The sequence below is a fragment of the Chlamydotis macqueenii genome, chromosome 10, assembly GCF_036417535.1.
Source record: "Chlamydotis macqueenii isolate bChlMac1 chromosome 10, bChlMac1.mat, whole genome shotgun sequence".
NCBI lineage: Eukaryota > Metazoa > Chordata > Aves > Otidiformes > Otididae > Chlamydotis > Chlamydotis macqueenii.
The window spans coordinates 10,019,946-10,042,136 of NC_141565.1; the positions used below are offsets into that span (position 1 = coordinate 10,019,946).

Consider the following 22,191-nt stretch of genomic DNA (forward strand, 5'->3'; position numbering starts at 1 on the left):
GGAAAAAAAGAATTGAATATGTCCCCAGCTGAAAGGAAGGGAGACGACAACTTGATAAATTTCTAGAGTTTTTATGTAGTGTTTTTGTGATGGTACCAAACCACTATTACATTTGGAGATGTTAGTGAAATCTGATGTGATTTTTCTTTTTTTTTTTTTTTTTTTTTTTTCCTGTCTGAATGTGTGATCACTGGGAGTTTTCTCCGTCATGAAACAGCAGTGGTATGGAATTAATGACAGTAGGTAAACACAGTGCCTTCTGTGGAAGGAGTGGAAATGAGGAAGGGTTGAAATAGTTTCAACAACTTCTCCCTTTATTATCTACACAGTTGAGAAGTGAACACGTGAGAAGAGATTCTTCTCCGCAAGGTGTAGAGGAGCTTTGATGTAATGATTAACTAATTGGAGAAACTTAGTGGGTAGCAAGATAGTTAAGCAGCTTGTGCAGTATGCAGCTGCCTTGAAATGTCTGGGATTATGGTTGAGAGCTGGAGTTTCCCGACAAACTAAGAAGCTACCTCGTACTTTTTTACTTTCATAGAAGTAGATCTTCTGGCTTTTCATCTGGTGGAGTATCTGGTAATCTTGACTTCTGTTGTGGTTTTTCTCCAGTTTGCTTGCAAATGAAAAATGTAATTGCTGATAGAACTTTAATAATGCAAATTTCTTAAGGAAATTTAAATTTCACTTTTTTTTTTTTTGCTAATCGCTTCGTTATCTCAAAGATTTTTGAGGAAGCAGAAACAATGGATAATGCTAGTCTTGGATTTCTTATTCTAAGTATTTACTCTGACAGATCCTGATATTATTTCAAGATTTCCTTTAAAAAAAACCCCAAACATTTGTTTTCCATTTGTCCTGTGCTATTTCTGTCAATTCTGTTAGTTCTCTCACTGTCGATGTTTTCTGACTGAAGCAGTTTAATGTTTGTTTTAGTAGTTGCTGTAGATCTTTGGCTTAATTTTTATTTATGCAAGATTTTAATAAAGTCAGTCTCTTAAAATTTAAAGACAAGGTGATTTATGTCTTAGCTCTGGTCCTAAATTAGGGCAAAGCTATGTCCAAACATGAGAAATCTCCCTTTTTATGTCATCATTTTCATTGCAGTAGTTGGAGACAAGACCACAGTTTATTTTGATCTTGTACTTCCTAAAGTTGGCCAAAGAATGTACCTATCAAGTTTAACTGCTTCTTGATAATGAATTTAAGAATAAAAATTTCATTTATTTGAATAGTTTTAGCATTTTTCCTTAGTAAAAGATATTAGTATAGGTGCTTTTGCCACTTGAAGGTAAAAGTAAATTGCAATGATAAATTGTGCACCTTTAGGAACATACATTTGAAAAGAAATGAGAGTTACGTATGGGAACCTTTGCAGAGCTCGTAACTCTTTATTTTATCTGGATACACACATCCTATGAATGTAGTCTTTGGGACTTTGTACACTTCAAGATAATGTTTACTTTTGTTATTGCAAAGTTTGAATATGTCATGTTGCCAAACTATCATTAAATTTATTACAGTAAATGACAGCATTTGTCTTTAAGTCTAGTTTTGGAGGAAAGCATTCATGTAAGGGCATCACAATTGATGAGTATTTCAGCAATATTTTACACTTAGAAGTTATTATCTTAAGCGATTATCCTGAAGAAGCCTGAATTTCTGGGTAATGGCCTATTAAGGTGTTCTGTTTCTTTATTTTAAAGCCATATTAAGTTGCAGTATGTTTCCGTAATTGATTAATATAGAGAACACAGTCACATTAAGCGAAACCTCAGAAAGTCACCTTGTCCATATGTTTTTCCCCTGGGTAAATGTTTGATGTGGTGATAGAAATTGATGTAAATTATACAAAGTAATCACTGGTATCATGGTGCTACATGATACATAGCTGTATAAATGTCTTGCGTAACAGGAGACAGAATTTCCTTAATGAAACAGAGCAGAACAACTTCTTTGCAACAAGTACAAAATCCTTCTGGAAACCTATTTTTAATCTAATTTTTACTATTTTTATGAGTCCATTACATTAGTCAGGTTTTTATTATGGAGCAGAGAAGTTTTTTGTTGGTGGTGGGTTTTTTGGGTTTTTTTTTTTTGTTTGTTTGTTTGTCATCTATGACAGCAGCAATACTAAATAAATATCTTAATTCTGTTGCTTTTGTATTCTAGTGAGTCAATTTGAGCGTCTTGGGACTGTGTGTGGGTAATCATTTCTCAGGAATCTTTCCCTTGATTGCACTTTATTATAAATATATTTTAGCTTAGCACTTAAAGCAGCAATATGCCTTAAAAATATCTCAGCATCTTCAGGATGATAATTTCACATAGAATGAAAGTTGTACCTGAGAATTTTCGTGTAGACTGGAAATAAAATAATTTTTTTATTTCCTCAAGGAAGTTATATATAATTAGTACTGAGCTGGGGAATTTTTTGTAGGAAACTTTTCTGTTTTGTCTATATTCAGAATGGAGTTGCATCTCCTTTTCTGAGACTGTTAATGGCCTTAATCTGTTTTTGTGATTTACTTACAAAAGGCAGTTTTAAAGCATGGCATATTTGAAGGGACATACTTGAATTCATCTGTGAAGAGAATAAATATAAAATTTTTATAGCTATCCTGAAACTATCCAGCATTTGTAGCAGAAGGCTAATTTTTAGGAATTCTTGTGAACTACAAGGACAAAAGTTCAGTAAAAGAGGTCTTGTAAAGAGTAGCAATTGGTAACTATGGTGACAGATGTCTCACTGTAGCAAGTCAGTCAGCTATATATAAACCAAATTATTTGTAAATTAGAACTCTTCCTCTAGATCTCATCTTTTTAAAATAGCCTTTTGCATCAAAACTAGTGACATTGATGTAGAGAGAGATCTATTTTTGTACCGTGGTGTTAATTTTGTGGTAAAACATTTTATGTTGAGGTTTTTGGAGAGTATCTTGTCATTCTGCTCATTTTGGCAGTGAATGCATTTCTGGATTATTTGCATAATCTACGGATAGATCAGCACTCATGAGTAACTTTTACCTTTTTGGACTACTTTATTCCACACCTTCTGTTTACCACAGAAAACTTTATTCAGTAAGAGGAATGAATATTGTGTACCATGCCTAGGATTCCTTCAGGTCACGTCCTTCAGCATGAATCTTCTACATGAATGTACTTATTACAGAATTTTGGGGAATGAGGTGTTACTACATAATAGAGGATGGTCAGGACTTGTTCTTCTGTGACTGGGGATCATATTGCATTTTGCAGTTACAGAATGTGATTACTGAGAGGAGTTAACTTCACAACTGTCAAGTTCAGTTACAAATTGTTTCTAGAAAATAGGAGTTTGTGAGGTTACTTGAATGCCAGTAGTTCTGCCAGAGGAGGGTGAGGGCAAATAGGTTAGCAAGGGGAACCATCCGCTGATGTTTCTATTCGTGTTGGTTGGTTACAGGATTTTTTTTTAGTTTATTTAAAAAAAAAAAAAGACAAGGCTGTGCAGAGTTTTGGATGAGTGCAGAATTATGGAGTAAAGCGTTGTTTTCACTATAAGCTATCACTTTAATATTGGTATTCTGTGATGATAATCTTATATGAAAGAATTTTTTCCATATAAATTACCATCACCATATTACTACCGTATTTTTTTTTCAGAAGTTTTGTTGTTCTAGGTGTCTGGAGTGTTGATAGTTCCTTTTAGAGCTAAAGTAAATAAAAGTAATCTGAAAGTGGGTTAGTGATGTTCATATGGTTCTGTACTGACCATTGGGGTATTGGAAGTTCCAAGAATTGTAAAGCAGTTTGTTTACTTACATTTTATGAAATCAAAGATGATGCAGGTCATAATGTTTGTTTGTTTTTTTTTAATTTACTCTACCTTCAGCCAGCTATCTCCTAATACAGAGAACTCCAAATGCAGGTGGTGAAATGTACTTTAAGGTCTTAAGATTCTGACATATAGCAATTGACAAGAATGAAGCCTGCTCTCTCTCGTTCTCGTCTTGAATGATGCTGCTGTTGCAGGAGGTGTGATTATATGGCTTAGGAACCAGCTTCTAAAGTATGCTCATTTTTAGCCCAGGTCATTGTTATGTACCAAACAAATTAAGCAAACTGAAAATGATAGGAATTCTGAAACCATGCTGAGTTGTGCAGCTGTCCCTGCCATTGAGCCAACTTTGCTTCATTCTGTGATGGGTAAGGAGCAGATAAGCAGGATGGTGGTGGGTTCAGCTGCCTCATTTCTTTTGTCTATCACCACATGTGAGTCAAAGACCTTAGTCTTGAATGGTGTAGAGATTGTCACAGATGTGTGAGACTATGGTTTGAAGTTGGGGACATCAATGCATAATTACAGCAAACTTTCGGAGACAAGCGGTAGAGATGTTAACCCTCATTCTTTTTATATATATATATATATATATATATATGCACAAGCTTTAAATTTTGAGTATGCGTTTTTGCTTTTGTTTAAAACCAGAGAACTTGGATTGTGATACAATTTGAAGTCCTAAACTGAAACTTTTAGCCAACCTCTTTAATATTAATTACTTTGAAAAATGCAACAATACTGTGTGAGACTTTTATTGTGTAATAAATAGCCCAAACCATTTAAATAAAATGTTTTCAAGGTCCACATAGCTAGTTCTAAAACTGAATAATTAAAAAGTATTGCTTAATGTTTTTAGTAGCCTTTCTGTTAATAATGACCACTTCCTAATACAAATAAAAAAAAATTAAAGCATTTAAGTAAGTTTTATGTTTTTAATATTTAAATATAGAGCTATTGACTAATAGTAGCCTTGAGTCCTCAGATTTTCACCTTCAGACCAGTAAGTTTGGTCTATTAGCAAATGTGAGATTCGAATAGTGAGTTTGAAAGTAAATACTTCTGCCTGATGGGCACAACAGGTAGGAGATGATATTAACTCTGCAAACATCCTTTCAGGTTTTTCTTTTTTTTGTGAATGCTTTTAGTATATGATAATTTAAAATTCCTCGAGGTGTAAGTGTGTCTGTAGAACTCACCAATTAAAATAAGCATTGCAATGTCATGTGTCAAAAGAAAGGTCTGTGCTGAAATGTTTGCGGGTACAACGCACCTGGAAATGTTTGCTCTGCTTTGTTCAGGAGGGTGACATTTTGCTACTGAGGAACATGCCAGAGCAACTCAAGGTGGTAGGCAAACGTATGTTTTGTGCAGAGTTTAAGCTTTTAGTGCCTCTCAGTATTCGGCATTGCCCCTCTACCTAAGGTGGTTCCTCCTGTTCCCCACAGATCCAACCTGTCTTCCCTTCCCTGTCAGAGCCCCTGTGTCCGTTTCAGGCAGTCTGCTGACTTAGCTCAGGCAAAAGTTAAGCTGAATGACAGGGCCTGCAGTGAACTTCAAAGCACTTGAACTATCAGGACACAGCAAGCAGCAGAAGGATTAATACTTTACAGCACTTCAAATAGATCCAGAAAAGGCTGAACTCTGTTTATACCCGGACTCAGTTGTGCTGGCACAAAACTGCTTGTAGTGCCACAGTTTATTTTGCTTGACAACAGGTATGAGCAGCCAGCAGGGTTGTCCTAGCAGTACAGTCAACAAAACTTCAAGGTGTAAACAGATACAGAACAACTTGGTCAGCAGAACAGCATATTCCCTGCTGTCCTCTCCCTCCTGCCTCTTGGAGCTACTGGCAGGTTTGGAAGGATAGCACTGAATTCATGGGGGTAGCTGAGGATTTTAACCTTTTTCATCAGAATAGCTGGAGTTACATAAGGCTTACACTTCCAGTTGAAAACTTAAGAGTGAATATTTTTTGTTCAGTGCTATATCAAAGAAGGTTATTTTTTTTTCTTTTATTCCTTGATTGTGTAGAAAGAGTTATTAAGTTTATTCTTTTCCAAAGGAGTTACTGAAAGCTACTAGCAAGTTGTGCTTCTCTCTGGGGATCTTGAATACTTACAGTTCCTGAATAGCCAGCTGCCACTCCCCCAATCTGTTCGATCTGACTGGAAAATCCCTTTCTTCACAGCTGGTCACTTCTAGTTTCATAGTGTGTGTCTGCCTCAGGTAGCTAGAATCATTTTAAAAAAGGAGATTTGCTAAGAACTCAAAAGTTAGTGTGCTAGTTAAGAGCTATTAGATCCATGTGTTTAAGAAATATAAAACTAAATAGAAAAACAATTTTGCTTGATGTGCCCCACCCTATGAATTATGCTTTCTTATGGAGAGAAATACTTCTACTTCCTTGATAGATGGGTGGAGTTAGACAAGTGAGAGGAAAGGAATTCAGGATGTGTCTAAGCAGACCAGAATGAGGAACTCAGTCTATTGGCTCTGGAGATAATTTAGCATTTGAACTTCTCTATCTTGCAGCCAAAGGACCGACCTGGAATTCGGTATGGTTTGCACAGTGTACTCTGCTAGCAGATGTGCTGCTCCCAAAATGAGAAAATATTCTGTGTTAACACTTCAAAGAAGATAAAATGATCTTTGAATTGTATGGGTGAAAAAGCAGTCTAGCTGCATGTGATAAATGTTGGCCATATTGGTTTGATCCTGTTATGTATTGTTTTAAAATCTTTGTGCACAATTAAAACTGTGTAAAGCCAATGTACTTCACCTCCTAGTAGAATACTTAGGATGACACAAATAAACAAACACAGTCCTACTACTACTCAGTCCAATTTTGAACTGCAGTATTACTCTAGGGCAAGTATTGCAGTTTCCAGATTCCTATTTGCTGCGTTTGAGTACTACCTTTTGTGCTTCGGGGGTGCACTTGTAGTGCCAGCGTTAGTTGTTCAGTGATTGATCATGTAGTTTCTAGCATGGGTAGGGGAAGAATCTGTCATCATAACTGCAGCATTTTATGGCTTAACTACTCTAGCTGACAGCCTTGCTGCCCCTTTGTGGTAGTAAGCATGGCAAAAATAAAGGTGTCGTCTTGGTGGCTATAGTTCAGAATTCAACAAATTAATTTAAATCTTTCTGGTTTAAACTAGTGCCTCAAAGCTTGTGTAGCAGGGCTCTGAAGCACATGGGAGTAGTATATACTTCTTTTACACAGGAAATAAGAGATGAGGAAAAGAATAGTAAACTAGGAGGTCCTGAAATTGGGGTTCTTTTTCTACATTAGTTGTCTAGGCAGTTAAAATATATTGAATGAATAAAATACATTAATGATTGACTTTCTGTAAAAAGCAATGGCCTACATTTTGGTGCTTATTATTTACTTATTTCAGCTATGGAATAAGGCTGAAATATGTTTAATTATATGCTGTGGTCAATGTCTGCATTTTTAGATGTAAAATTTGCTCCTCTTCATGGAGCAGATCTCACATCTCTGCAGACAAACTGTCTCAGTTCTCCAGTAACTCTCCTCACTGTAATTCTCAGTGTAATTGTCCTGAACTGCAGTTTCAAGCTGGGTTAGATGGAGTAGCAGCAATGTGCTCTTAAAATGAAAAAGGATGGCTGTATATTGTGATAGTAGATGTTATGTGAGTCTGTCTTGATCACCATTCTTGATTTACTGCCTTACTGCACTACTGGTGCTCATTAATAGAGCAGTTACTCTTTAAACATTGATTTTTCTGTTGCCCTCTGTGTGGAGCGCTTATTACCTCGTACCTTGTAATGAACAGTTATACAATAGGAAGACTTCTGATGGATTTGACTTCTGAGCCTGTGTGTGATTATTATGCACTGCTGTTATTTTGAGATTAACATTTTAGCTTTCTCAGAACAAAATTTAAAACTAGCAGTTTAATTAGAAGTTCATTTGCAATGATGCATTTGTCTACACTTCAGGCTAACTCTAGAACTTCATGTTAGATTTCTAGTTTGATCCTCAGTGAACTAATGCAGTATATTGAGAGAAATGCTGTGTATCATGAGGATGAAAAAAAGGCAGTGCTAAAAGCAAGTATTGTAGTAAGATACTAAACCAAAAGCTTGTTAGGTGTTTGTTCTACCATTGTGTTGTACTGTAATTAAATCCAAGTAATTAAATCACTGAAGAAGCGTGCTGCTTTCTTTTCTAAATTTTCTGTGCATTTCTGAATCCATGTTTTGTCTTCTCTGCGATCATTCAGAAGTGTCTCATCCTGTATCAGGAGGGTGTATGGCTTGGGGAACAAAACGCTTCATGAGTTTCTCACTTGTCAGCCTAAGTAAGGGGTCCTCTTCAGCCTAGCTCTTGGAAGGTGTTACCACAGTAATTGTTAAGCAGAATTATTTTTTGTTGTTGTTGTTTGGTTTTATTTCTTTGAAGAAAACAGTTACCTACATTTCATAGGTGACGTTAAAATCCGACCTTCTGGAGCATAGCAATTTTGCAACTTCCTCAGACCAGCTAGGATTCGTATGTTGTATGTGCATAAATTTAATGCATTATAGTCTGGGATCTCTGTGGAATAATTTTTCTATTTCAGTAAGCAGGAAATATTATGAATTTTTTACAAGGGGGAAATTGTAGTGGTGCCTAGCTGCATGAAAATAAAATGTGAACTGTGCTTTACCAAGTTGTTGGTACTTTTCTGAGTCATTGACCTAGAAAGCAATGGAACTTCAATGGAATAAGATTTTTATACATCACGGGTCAGAGCAGAGGAGGTACTTTTGTTCAGTTTGCAAAACTGAACAGTGACTTGAAATGTGATAAATACTAAATTCGTAAAGTTAATACATAATTCCTTGCAAAGCATGGAAACAAACCATATTGCAGTTTCTAAAGATCGACTATGCTGGAGAAGTCTGAGTGTACTGATGAGCTACAAGTTTTACTTTAGAATAAGGTCTCCATGAGTTTTGTGGAAGCAGCGTGGTAGGATATCTGCAGTTAACTGAGTTTGCTAATGGGGTATAAATGAGAGAGGATGCAAACAGTCATGAGAACGTAAATTACTAAGAAAGAAATGTGGCTTAGGATTTATTTTTTTTGTCTGAGAAAGTGTTATGATATTGGAGAGTAAGTGTCTTAAATAGTTTTATGTTACCTTGTATTTTAAGAAAGAGGGGAAACTAGCACTCGAACATACATACAGTTGTTAATCTGAATTAAGGATGTAATAGTTCTTTAACAGTACTCGGAAGCTGAGTTGTTTTGAATGTGTGTGAGCTACTATCTCTGCTCTGAATTGGGCTAGTTGTTAGTATGGGGCACAGAAGGGCTGGGACTTCAGTTTTATAAGAGAGGTCTGAATTATCAAAGCAAGCATAATTAGGTCAGTATACGCTCCCCTTTTTTCTGGCCGTACTGGCTTAAGCACTTCCTCATATAACTTGCATCAGCTCTCAGAACTGGTTTGCTGTGACTAAACAAATGCTTGAGCCAGTAGAGCTGAAGAGGTGGTGGTGCAACTCAGCCATGAGAACTGGGAGAGGGAAAGATTTATAGTTACTCTTTAAGCTGGCACTACTGCTAAAGTGCGTTGGTTTGCGCTGGAAAGTAGGAAAACAAATGGTGCTGGTTTCACAGGAGGCACTGTATTGCGTAGCTGCTGTTTTGGGAATTGGAGAACCCACCAAGGATACTGCATGGTTAATAGTACATTAAATGCCAGTATATGACCACAAATACTAGTTACTGTACACATGTGTGTGTTTCGGGGCTTGTACTTGACTTTGTTTTTTAAAGATAACTTTTAGTAATGATACAGAAGTGATGGAGGGATTGACCTTTAAGATAATTTGAGCTAGTGAAAACTAGTATGGAAATAACCTTTGAATTTGCTACATGAAAGGGAGCGGCACTCTGGGTTGCTGACCAGTTGCTACGTTAAACACAAGATGACTGAATCGTTTTTGCTAAATCTTGAAGTCAGTGTTTTTCTGCTTAGACATCAGCTTATTAACGTGTCGCTGGTATCATTTATTTCTTTACTAGATGCAGCAAGAAAGGTATTTTAATCCTGTTTGTAAAGACTTCAAGAGCATCACTTTTCTAAAAGTTATACAGTAAAATTCAGTAGCATACAGTTAAATGGACATCGGTTTAATAATATTCAGTTTAGTGTATTTTCTATGGCCATTTGTTTACAGAGATTTTTTTCCAGTTTGAATTTTTGGAGTCTACTGGTATTTTGTAAGTTTTGTGTTGCTGATGCTCTGTTGCACCTTCCTTTTGTGTGATCACTCTCTTGTATTGCCCTCTGCTATCATGTCCTTGCTGCATCTGCAGGTTCTGCAGAAGTGTGTTTACAAAGGGAAGTGATTAGTCAAAAATGGGAGGGATAAAAGGCAGGTGTTATGCATAGGAGAGGAAAGGGTGGGTGAAAACAAATAAGCACAAGCGTGTTTGTTTCTCCTTGCTTGTGACTCACTTTGTCATAACAGAAAGATTTTCAAATGGAGCAGAACACTAATTGATAACAAACAGGAAGTTAAAGAAGAATTCTCTCTGCACTGAGCCGTGAGAGGGTTCAGTACTTTCAGATTAGTAAATTAACAAGCTAATTAATTTGGCTTTTAAACTTATAACTGTTATAAAAGCTATATTATATACTATTATTATATATTAATATGTAATGTTTCATAACATGCAGAGTATTATTTAGAGTAGGGTAAGGCTGGTTGTTAATGCAGTGAATGCAGCCATAATTTCTTGATCTATCCATAATTTGTGTTTACCTTCATCTTTATGAACATATGACTATTAATTATTATTTTCTTTAATTTAATATCAAAGGCATATATGTTGGAAAAAATCTTTCATGTGCTGCTTTTCATCCTGTTATTACGTACATCTAGCTGCGCTTTCCTGTGCTGGCATTCCCCTTGATGACTGTATCGAGTCCCGTCTTCTGAGGACCAAGTGGTGTTTAAGCTCTCAGGTTAGGGGCACCGCTTTGTGCTACTTGAGGCGAGCATGTAGGATACATCTCATACGCTCAGTGTCATTTTCCAGTAGGAGATCTAAAGAGCCCTAGTGCTGGTCTGTCACTACAATTTAAACTCACCTTTTCCCTCTATACTATTTTTTTGAGCTATATATAACTTTTTTTGATAATAGAGGCAAATAAAGGCATGGAAAATTTTGCAGGGAATCCTGAAAAAAAAGTCAGTTGCTTTTGTAGGAAAAACATGTGAATACATTAATTTCTTTGAAGGCAACATCTCTCCTCCAGCCTTATGCTTGCTTTGGGACTTGATGGGATTCCTTTGAAATGCCTCCCTTCCAGCATTCATACTGTCCCATCAGGTTCCTGTAATAACTATTGTCATCTTGAACTATGAAGGTGACTCCTTTGAGTAGTTACACTTGGCAGGTTGGTAACATTCCAGTCCCTTCTTTCATGCCGTCTGCTGATCAGGTCTCAGCCAGTGACTCTGGTCTTCTGCCAGGTGACTCACTTGTAACCTCTTCTCAGATGCAGCAGTTTTGACTAGAAGTCTTGTGTCATAAGCAGTTTCAGATTCAGTAAGTTGCTATTAAAATTTAATTAACTCTACAAATGGATATTTACAAAGATACCTGATGATGTAGCAATCTTGAGATTAACTTAATGGTGTGAACTAGTATCCCTGAGAGGTAAAAACATCCTAGTTGTTTGTTTTTTTTTTTTTCTTATTTTCAGGGTGGTCTCATCTTACAATTCCTTAATTCTGTCTTCTGCCAAAGCTTTTTCTGGTGCCCTCAGTGCTAGTCTTTGCTAGTCTTCTATAATGGAATACCAGTACCTTAAATGTATGAGCAGTTGGAATTTTTGTGTGTTCACCAACATAAATATAAATTATTACATATGTGTGGCAGAAGGTGGTGTTGCTAACAATGTCTGATCCTTTCCATGCAGACACTAGATTAAGCACAGTTTGTAGGAATTATTTGCGTAGTGTATGTGCTAGAATTCAATCATGTGGTAAAAAAAAAATGTAAATAGAATACAAATATTTGTAGATAATATGAAGATGTTGTATCCTGAGGAGGGTGTTTTGAGTTTGATACATTTTCGTCTTCTACAATGGGGTGTCAAGCTATATTTTATAGAAAACAAATTTTTACTGAGAGCTTAAGTTTCATCATACTTGGTTTGTTTTTTTCAGATAGTTTTCTTTTTTGTTTGTTTGTTTTTACAGTTCTATCTTCAAGACACTAAAAGTAGTAATGGTACCTTCATTAATAGTCAGAGACTGAGTAGAGGATCTGAGGAAAGCCCACCATGTGAAATTATGTCAGGTGACATCATCCAGTTTGGTGTAGATGTGACGGAGAACACGCGGAAAGGTAAGGGTATGGATCCTTTTTTTGTTTGTTTTTTTTCAAGTGTGTTTATTTAGAACAGCTTATTACAACGCAAACTTTAAGAGTAAATGGTATTCCTGTTGTAAGAGATTTTTCTTGTTACCCTTTCCCTCCTTTGTGCTGGCAGAGACTCTTGTTGCCACGTTGTAAACTGTCTCAAGAAACTGCTCTGCTGAGAACACCACCCCTATATCCACACGGCCTCCCCAAATAGATTTTTAACTGGGTTGTTTCCATGGCCCACCTTGTGTGGCTGTATGTGCTAGTGCATGTAGTGGAAATGCAGATCCAGAAATGGAGGCTGAGCTGGGACCACATGTTTAGCTATTGCTTCACTTAAATTGACTCACAGCAATTTTAAAAGTGCAGCATGGACATGTGTGCATAGTGCTGGAGGTGGTGGTGGTGGGGGGGTTGAATTATTTTTATTTTAGTTTTGTAACTACCTTTCCTTCATACTTACAAACCCTAAAGTTTCAGCAAATAATGTGGCAGAAGTATGAAACTGCATTTCTTGACAAAGTACTCAGCATAAGTTTGAAACAGGCTAATTTAATTCTTGTCAAAGTACCTGGATACCTATTTTTTTCTTTCTGTGACTACTGATTTTGGATTCTGCAGGTACTTTAAAATGAGGATAGAAAGATGTTACTAGCTCAAAAATGAGGTGATGAGATTTTTGTTTGTTTGGTTTTCTTGCTGTCCTTTTCCCAGTATTGCATGTTCAAGAAATCTTATATTACGGTAATAGCTATATGTCTGTGTTAATCAATAAAAATGTGGGCTCTATCTCTTTTCTTTTGCATTTATGTACAGTGTTTCAGGAGTAATTTCTCATACTTTCTTAAGACTGGTCAGTATGTGAATTATTAGGGTGTAATCAATATTGTCAAAACTTTCCAAAGTTAGTGAGTGTGTTACTTTCTGTAAGCATCAAACTTTTGGCCACGTTCTGAAGAATCCTAATCCAGTAACACAGAAATTTGGCAATAAAATGACAGAACTGCAATCACTGCTCTTCCACTTTACTACTTTTCTGAACAACACCTTCATAGAGCTTATCCTTAAAGAGGAATGGATTAGGAAAGAATGAAATGAAAGAATTGTATTGATTTTTACACGCTGATGGTAATTTTTTTTAATAAAAACAAACAAACTCACCTCACAAACCAAACCAAACCAAGCTCTTAAAACCCAACAAACCAACTCATAGTACAATAGTAGAAATTTTAAAGGGCATTAAGTGAACAAAATAAAAACATGAAGCCTGTTCCATCTGTTACTCGCAAATTCTATCAGTCTTTAGCCATGCAGGTTATAGTTCTCAAAGTCTGAAGTATCAGAGGAAGGTTAATGAATACATGTTCAAGGAAAGCGTTGTTAAGCAATGGTTAAATATTTTGTGCTGAAGATCTGCTGGAGCAATAGTTTTTTTTGAGTCATTCATGGTAGTGAAGGTTACATTACACTGTTTCACTTTTCTGAAAAATGATGTTCCGAAGGTTTAACTCCGGGATGTCTAGTTGGAATTGTCTGGGAGTTAGTTAAAATGTTATTTCATGTGGAGTGATTGCAAGTATTTATTAATACTAGCAATATACATGGAATAAATCAGAGGAATGCATTGCATCTAATTAACCTGGAACTATTAATTTGACAAGATGCTGTCCTCACTAAACAAAGCTATATTTCTTCATGTGTATTTATACCTAAAGCAATTTTTATTTTAAGATGTAGTTGGAAGAAAAAATGGAGTTCACTTGTTTTATCAGCAATTACTTGCAATTAGTCTATGTGAAAGTTTGCGGGAAGTTAATCGTAAGCAAGTTATTGCCAGAGGTTCTTGCCAGTAGTAGTTCTTCCTGGTGGTTTTATGTTAGTTTTACAAAACATGATCCCAGCAACCTGGCATTTGGCTAATGAGTGATCAGGTTGTGCAGCCTTCCTTTTCCTCTTCCCTAGCTTTGAATGTTGGAACTGTACTCATGTTACTCGTGAATGTGTTGAGCTAGCTAATGAGGAAGAGCATACAAGTTTGCTTTCTTCCCTCTCCGTGCTCCCGCAAGCAATGACTGAAGATTGTATCATCATGCTGAGGCATGAAACAGTTAAAGTGTTTACCCGTGAATGCAGTTGGAATGCATACAAACATTTTTATTTCCACCAGTTCATTTCAGTAAGCTTAGATGTTACTGTTAACCTAATCTAGTAATGAAACAGACATGAAAGTATTTCTTAAGTTAGTGATTCTGTTTAAAAACCATATTGCATTCTGGTATTTACATAATGCCTTACTTGCACAAGACATTTCAGCATTTTGCTGTGTAATTATAAGGTAATGGCAAAGGCAGAGTTTACTTGCCTATGCAAATTCTGAATTGTGTAAATATTGCTCGAATACATTTATTTTTATTGTTCAGTCTGTGTTTTAGTAAGCAGTTTCCTTGCAGTTACGATGTTAGTTTGGTTCATTAAAACAATGGCATGTTCAGTATGTGATTTTTTTCAGGATAACTTACATGAGCACCGATACTCCGTGTTCTGCTGCTGAGCTGAAGTCGTTAGCAGGCCCAGAGAAATGTTTCCAACCCTCCCGCTTCCTTATTTGTCCACTTGTATTATGAACAAGCACACAGGCCTGCTCATTTCCCTCTTCTTAATACAGTGCTTGTCTATTAATCATCTTGCCGTGCTTTCCCCTGTGTTACTGTGGTTTAGATTCTTCCACCGCTTCCTAAATTTCCCAGTCAGTGCCAGGGCATTCCAGGAGTTAGCTGGCGGTGACGTCCCCACGAGGAAAGGAGCAGCAGGCTTTCAAGTAGGGTCAAATAATACCCGATGATTTAGTTCAAATACAGTTTATGCACTTTTTCGTCTAGCCAAATTTGGACTCTTGTTTGTAATACATCTTTTCCTTTGTGGGGTGTACGACAAGGGCTGTGCAGATGAGGAAACCCTGCGCATTCAGGTCCGCAGGGGAAGGAGAGGGGCCGATTCTTAGCGCTGTTTTGGTTATTGCCACGGCTGCTGTTATCACGTTAACAAGTGAAAATAAAAATGAGAGCATCGTTTGCAAATTGGCTCTCCGTGAAGCAAAAATTTTCAGACAGACAAAGATTATTTCTGTATTCTCGTTTTTTATGCTCCTTGGGAGCATAAACCCCTCATCAGGGCTCGGGGCAGCTCTTGGTGAGTTTTGGGAGTTGCGTGGCGAACCGTGTGGCCGTCAGGTCACACCGGTGCCGCACGTCTGTGGCTGAAGTTCCGCGGAGCAAACGGAGCAGGGGTCGGTTTTTACGCCGTTCGGGGCTGGGAAGCGGCGGGGGGAGGCTCCGGGCCCCGCTCCCGCTGCCGCCGCCGTGCCCGCGCGGACGGCCGCCGGCCCTGGGGCGCCTTCTGGCGGCGGCGCCGCCGCGCTGCCCGCGCTCGCGCCTGCCCGTGGTCGGGGCGGGAAGGGCCCGCGGCCCGCTCCCCTCGGCGGCGCGGAGGTGAGTGCGCGGCGGGCAGCGGGACGCGGGGGAGGGAGGGAGGGTGGCAGCGCTTGAGAAGGGTTTTCTTCATCCCGTCTGACAACCAGAGGTTGCCTTCCTGCTGCTGCTTTTTTTTTTTTTTTTTTTTTTTTTTTTTTTTTTTTTTAAATTATTCCCCAAAAGGAATAGAGGAATAGACTTGCGTTTAAGCAATTACTGCTATCCAGTCATTGCTATAATAATGTTTTATATGTTGCTTTACCTTTCCCGTAGGCTGTCTCATTATTCTGCCTATTATAATGAACTGATAGCTAAAAGGCAGAGTGCGGGCTTTTTTTTTTTTTTCTTTTTTAAAATTATTTTTATTTATAAATCTATCCAAATGCTTGGTACCTGTCTATTTGACATCCTCTGCTAAATCCTCTTTATCTCTTAATTTTTTTTTACACAAAGAAAGCTCCTGCAGCTTTTAGGAGATTTTTTTTTTTTTTTCCCAGTCTAAGTGTTGATGGGGAAAAAACTTCAGAATTTTATAATCTCACAGCAGACCCACCTGATATATGACCTAAAGGTAAAGCTGTCTATTGGTCTTTAATTTCAGGTACCCTAATACTTCTTGAAATCGCTAATTTCCTCTTAATGCCTTAAAGGAAATATTGTTAATTATTAAAACTGTGAGAATTACATGCTACAGCTAGTATTGCTAATATATTTTTTTTTTATATTTTTGCAAGAACAGATTTTTGAATTCTGAGGACTTAAGTCTAAAGCCAAAAAGACCCTAATACCCATGCATTAATCTATTCTGAGAATGGGATCCTGGCTCTTCCCTGGCATGTGAATTTCATATTTTACCAGGTCAGCTTGAAAAACAAGGTGCTGTAGCCAAGAGGATACTTCTCCAATTCTTTAGCTTTTAGCACTGCATAAAGGTTAAGAACAACTCTTTTTAGTTGGATCATTTCTCCTGTATTTTTAGATTCTATTGAGGTAGCTTCCTCAAAGACCTATCTTGATTCCCAGTAGTACTGCGGAGTACTGCCATTGTCCTAGTCCTAAAACACCCATTGCCCTTTTTTTTTTTTTTTTTTTTTTCCTCTTTCCTTCCCCTTCCCCCAAGGGGAGATTAACTGTTTTGCCGGTATTAATAACCGTGAAAGTAGAGCAGCTATTTGTCTTTGTATGTTGGTGGGTGCTTTAGCTGTAGTGTTAGATGATAGGTGACCATATACTTATTTGCATCTAGCTTGCAGTAGTATTTTTTTGGAACAGTGTCTGTCTATATGTCCATGTAATCAAAAAGTATTTTTACTTTGCAAATCATAGAACCATACTAGGAAAAAGAACACAGAAAAACCCAAACTCAAACCAGATGTAATTTGACTGTTTGCAATGTCCTTGAAAGTGGTATCAGTAATGTTTTTCGGAAACATTGTGAAGAGAGATTGAACTTAATGTAATAATCAAATACTACATTTCCTGCTCTTATTCCTTAGGATCTTTCTTGAGTTCAAAGAACCTTGAATTTAGTCCTGGAGAAGCAGGACTAAATTTCTCCTTCTGAAATGAGAACCATTTGTCTAGGGCTATGCATTAGATGTGTGTGTCAAGCATACCAAAACACAGATATATTGTCTTCAGTGATGCTGCTCAAAGTGTTCAAGAGGATGTACTTCTGCATGGTTCCTATACTCTTCCTTTGCATTCCCTTTTTGATCCTTGTGGTTGTAAATAACAATCACTTGGCAAGTTCCAGGTGTTGAAGTGAGTGTCTAGTGACATGAATTGGATGTGTTAAGTTTTAAATCCTGGGATATGCTCATTGGAATCTTGCCAAAAGAGTAGCTCGTTATTTTGTTCATACTTCTGCATTCTTGTTACCTAGCACAGGCAAGGTGCATGCCTTTTTTCTCATTTGTGATCAAAACATACAGTTAACTTTTGTAACTTGCTGCAGTAAAGACAACTTGCAGGCATTGCTGCATGTGGAAGAATTGGAACTGGAACTGCTTCACAGCCAGGACTCGGTACACAGCGTAACCTCTTCAAGTTTCTAATGATAAAGTTTCGTGTCTCCAGAGGAGGGCTGAGAATGCAGACCCAGGCACTGGTGCTTGAAGGCATTCATGCCTCTTCTTGTTTGCCTGCCTCACAGTTTCTTAAGGCAGTTCACTTGGTTACTGTAACATTAACCGTTGAACTTACAATTAAGTAGTAACAAATCATGATGACTTAGTATGTGTTTCTTTTCAGTTACCCATGGATGTATAGTCTCCACAATCAAACTATTTCTTCCAGATGGAATGGAAGCTCGATTGCGATCAGAGTAAGAATAAGTATCTATTCATGTGTAGCAAAATTAAGCTGCTGTATAATGAGAATTTGATGGATTTTATGTTTCAAATCAGCATAGGAACAGTTTATTTTCCTGTGATCATGTGAAGAAAATAATGGGGAGCATGGTTCTTTTGCAGGCATTATGAAAAAGAAATCTCATATGCTTGTTGCTTTTAGGAATTAAGACAACTCTGAAAGAATAAAGAAGTTCTATAAAAGAATAGAAAAGTTCTTATCAAGTTGGACTTTTCTGACTGGCTGTGGTTTAGTGTACTGGAATGGGTATTACAGACAGGAAAATACAGGAAAAAGGAAAGCAAATGAGCGTTCTCCTTCCCTCTTTTTTTTTTTTTTTTTTTTTTTTATTCGATATGATTATTTTTCCTCCTTTAAATGGAGTTAAGTGAAGTTAACGGTGTATCTGTGTGTGTACACGTAACACTGTGTATTCTTCAGGTTGGTAATACAGTAACGTGTCCTTGTGGGGCAGTTATTTGGTATCACAATGAAGGAAAGTTTTGCCTGGCGTGGGGGAAAAAAAAAGATAGAATATGTTGGATGGAATAATGTTTGGAAACTCTGAGAGGGTTTCTGTGTATATGTGCACATTTTGGAGAAAATTTCGAAGAGTAGTAGAGACAAAAAATGTAAAGATTTTGTTTGCAGTAACTGAATGCCAGTTACAAATTACATAATTTTAATCATATTTTATCCTTAGCAGTTGTATGTTTTTCCTTGTTTATTTAAATATTCTTTTATCATTAGTATCCAGAAATATTTGCATGAAGCTTTAGGATATCTTTACTTCTGGGAAGATAAGTCAAAATAAATTATTATGGGAAATTTTCCATGTAATTGCATGTCCTAATAAGAAATAGTAGAAATGTGTGGTATTAAATTTTTAGTTCTGTTGAAGATGTGCAAGTATAACATTTGATCTAGTGGAAGTGTACAAAATTCTGTAAATTACCAAATATTATTCTACTCAGTTTGTTGAATTTGTGAATGAGAGTAGTATATCCACTGTCTTTTCATATCTATTATTTTGTGCGTGTAAATTTATTTAAATCTTAATAAATTAGTTTTTTAAAAGTCAAATACTATGTAACCACTGAAATAAAAGTTGTTTTTTAGAATAGACCTTGCATTTATAATTTGAAAATAGTTCTGTAACTTTGAAAAAGTTGCTCAACATACTACTAACTGGTTTTGCACAGGTGTATATTAACTCTTCATTTTTATCTGAAAAATAAACTTTAAAATGGAAAACATCTTGATTAAATGAACAGTAGTAGGGATCTTCTGAATTTTTGAATTGCCATTCTGCACTTTGTGTTCACTTCTTAATTTTTTTTCTTTAGTGTCATCCATGCTCCATTACCAAGTCCTGTTGACAAGGTAATTCAGTAATTTGCTGGTTTCTGCCTTACGTGGACACATGCTGTTTTCTGACTTGTTATGAAAATGAAGAAATGGTGAAGTCTAGTTACATGTAGATATATATTTTCCTCTGCCTGTTTTTACCTGGTTTAATATTTTGTGTGACATTTAAGGTAGAGAAGGTAATGCAGTGTCCCGGTGTGTATTTCAAGGTAGCTTGACTTCTTACAGTATGGCATCTGAAACATGGCTTTTGGGGGAAAAAAAAAAAAACAAAAAAAAAACCAAAAAAAACCCAACATATTTATGTTAAGATGGTTAGGTTTCCAGGTACAGGTTGACTGACTAACAGGTCTTGGATATTGCATGACTTGTTACTTGATCTGTGAGACCCAAGAGTAGCTCATGATTTAGTGTTTGAATGAGATCTGTTGTCTTTGCATCTGGTTTTTAATGAAGGAGGAGCTGCACTGCACAGGCTGGAAACGGGGTGTTCCAAAGGAAGACTGAGACCAAGCCTCTCTGCTACTGTTGTACAGATACAGCCAGAGTCACTCACTGCAGAGTCGTGGAGGCAGTTTAGTGTAATTTTTTAACTCAATTTTGATAGTGTGGGTGACTTGTCGAAAAGCTGTTAATAGGTAAACTTTTGACACAAATAATCAGGAATTTATCTGTCTAGCCTCTAAAAAGGATTAACTTAAATAGGTTCAAATCAGAGTTTTGAACATGAAGAACAAAATTTTTAGAAACTAAGGAAATGTATTTGTGAAGTCATCATCCCAAGGAGTTCACAGACTTTGCATTTAAATTGAGGTTTCAAAACAGCGTATGTAGCTTGAATCTAGGGCAAGGGCAGAAATTCTGAGGAGGGACTGCAGATGTAACTGTGAGAAAAACAACTTCAAATTTATGTCAGTGTAGGAAAAGCCTACAAGAATTAGTAAATAAACACATTTGCCACCACCGCACTCTCAAGTCCGGAACAGTTTCTGGGACTATAGAAAGTATAAAGTAAGACTTACCAAAAGCCAGACTTTGTCAAGCGTGGCAGAGGCGATGGCACCGCATAGTAAAACTTCCTTCAGTTGCATGTGAATAGAAATGAAGTAAGGTGATGATGCTAATATGCAGCAAGAACAATTATGATTAAAGATATTGTAGATATTCCCCAAATCTGAAACAGATGGTTATAAAGGGAAATGATGATGAGTAAGTTAACAGAAAACGTGATTAAATATGTGTGTTTGGGGGACGATGACATTGAATTGAAATATGAGAGACACTATTTTCAGTTTTGGAAATCCCTGCTTTCTGTTTGTCCTTAGGATAAATGGCTTTACCTTTGTGCACCTTGTTTATTTTTTTGTCTGTTTAATCTCAAATGAAACAAAAGCTTTCAAGTCTTTGGTGCTTTGGTGGTTCAAGAACTTTTAAAGTCATTAACGCAGTGAGGCCTCAGTCCAGATTTGGGAAGTTCTATTTTTTCTTTTTCTTTTCTTTTCTTTTTTTTTTTTTTTTTTAAAAGATAAATAGTGGCAGAACATGATTGAAAATGCCTGTTGTTAGAGGATCTTAAATTTACTTACATGACTGGATTTAAATGATGAATTTTGCATTACTTGAGTTTAATGAAACATCCAAAACAATCTTTGTTCTTAAATTCCGATATTTTTCAGGTTGCTGCTAACACTCCCAGTATGTATTCTCAGGAATTGTTTCAGCTTTCACAGTATCTACAGGTAACTTTTCTCTTGACAGCATTAGTTTGGCTGAATATTTAATCTTTGTTCAAAACACAGAACTTAGGCTTTGTATATCTTTCTTTAGCTTGCATTTTGTAAACTGGAAAATGTGATAAGCATTTAACTACCTTTTTCTGTAGTGAAATATAAAGCATTACTGCCTAGAGAGGTGGTGGATGCCCCATCCCTGGAAACATTCAAGGCCAGGTCGGACGGGGCTCTGAGCGACCTGCTCTGGTTGGAGATGTCCCTGCTCCTTGCAGGGGGGTTGGACTGGATGAGCTTTGAAGGCCCCTTCCAACCCAAACTGTTCTATGATTCTATGTTGTAATTGAACATAGTATACTTCTATGTAAACTTTTGGGGTTTTGCATGAGCAGTATGAATGATGACTTCTGTGAATGAAACGTGAAAGCTCCCTGTTTTATAGAAGGCCCCCTGAATGCTATCTACCTGCTTTTCCTGGCCTTTCCCCTATCCTACGTTATTGCCCTGATATTCTTCTGATCGTAACATTTTTTGCATCATCCACTGCTGTGGATGTACTGTGTACACATATAAAAGTTTTGTTTCCACCAAAGAGTGACAAAACAAGAGGTTATTTCATGGGTCAAGAACTAATTTATTTCTTTGAATGTAATTTCTTAGTATGAATGTTTTTGTCTCTGTGTTTATTGGAAAGTATAAAGGAGGGAGCAGTGCTGGCAGCTCTTCTTTCTCATTGGCTTCACCAGCCTTTTTGTACCTGCTCCTGTCTCAGGTTTAGTAGGTGTGGTTTTTTTCTTAAGATGTCATGTCACAACAGGGTAAGACTGCAAAATGGCAACATATTAAAGTGAGGGCTAATATATAGAAATAAACTGTTTAGAAAGGATCATAAAATCAACTTTCTGGAAAAGATGTGAAAACATTCTTACTGGTAATTTCTGTGTAGCTTTATGTATAGTTCTGCTGACTTACTTTGGCTGTTTTTCTTTGGTAATGGCAATTTTTATTTGTTTACGTCAATAATGAGGCTTTTGAGATGGATACTAA

General features: G+C 36.9%; 1 protein-coding gene across 25 annotated transcripts in view; it reads left to right on the plus strand.

Moving 5' to 3' along the window:
- SLMAP (sarcolemma associated protein) overlaps positions 1-22,191 on the plus strand; it is an 82,898-nt gene that overhangs the window by 22,640 nt on the left and 38,067 nt on the right. For 15 of the 25 annotated variants that reach the window (XM_086755892.1, XM_086755891.1, XM_086755898.1 and 12 more), the window contains 4 exons: positions 12,059-12,212; positions 17,948-18,020; positions 19,393-19,429; positions 21,091-21,153. In XM_086755892.1, the coding sequence (XP_086612018.1) occupies positions 12,059-12,212; positions 17,948-18,020; positions 19,393-19,429; positions 21,091-21,153 (327 nt within the window). The remainder of the gene's footprint in view (positions 1-12,058; positions 12,213-17,947; positions 18,021-19,392; positions 19,430-21,090; positions 21,154-22,191) is intronic. The other 10 variants (XM_086755894.1, XM_086755893.1, XM_086755903.1 and 7 more) reach the window with 1 other exon arrangement.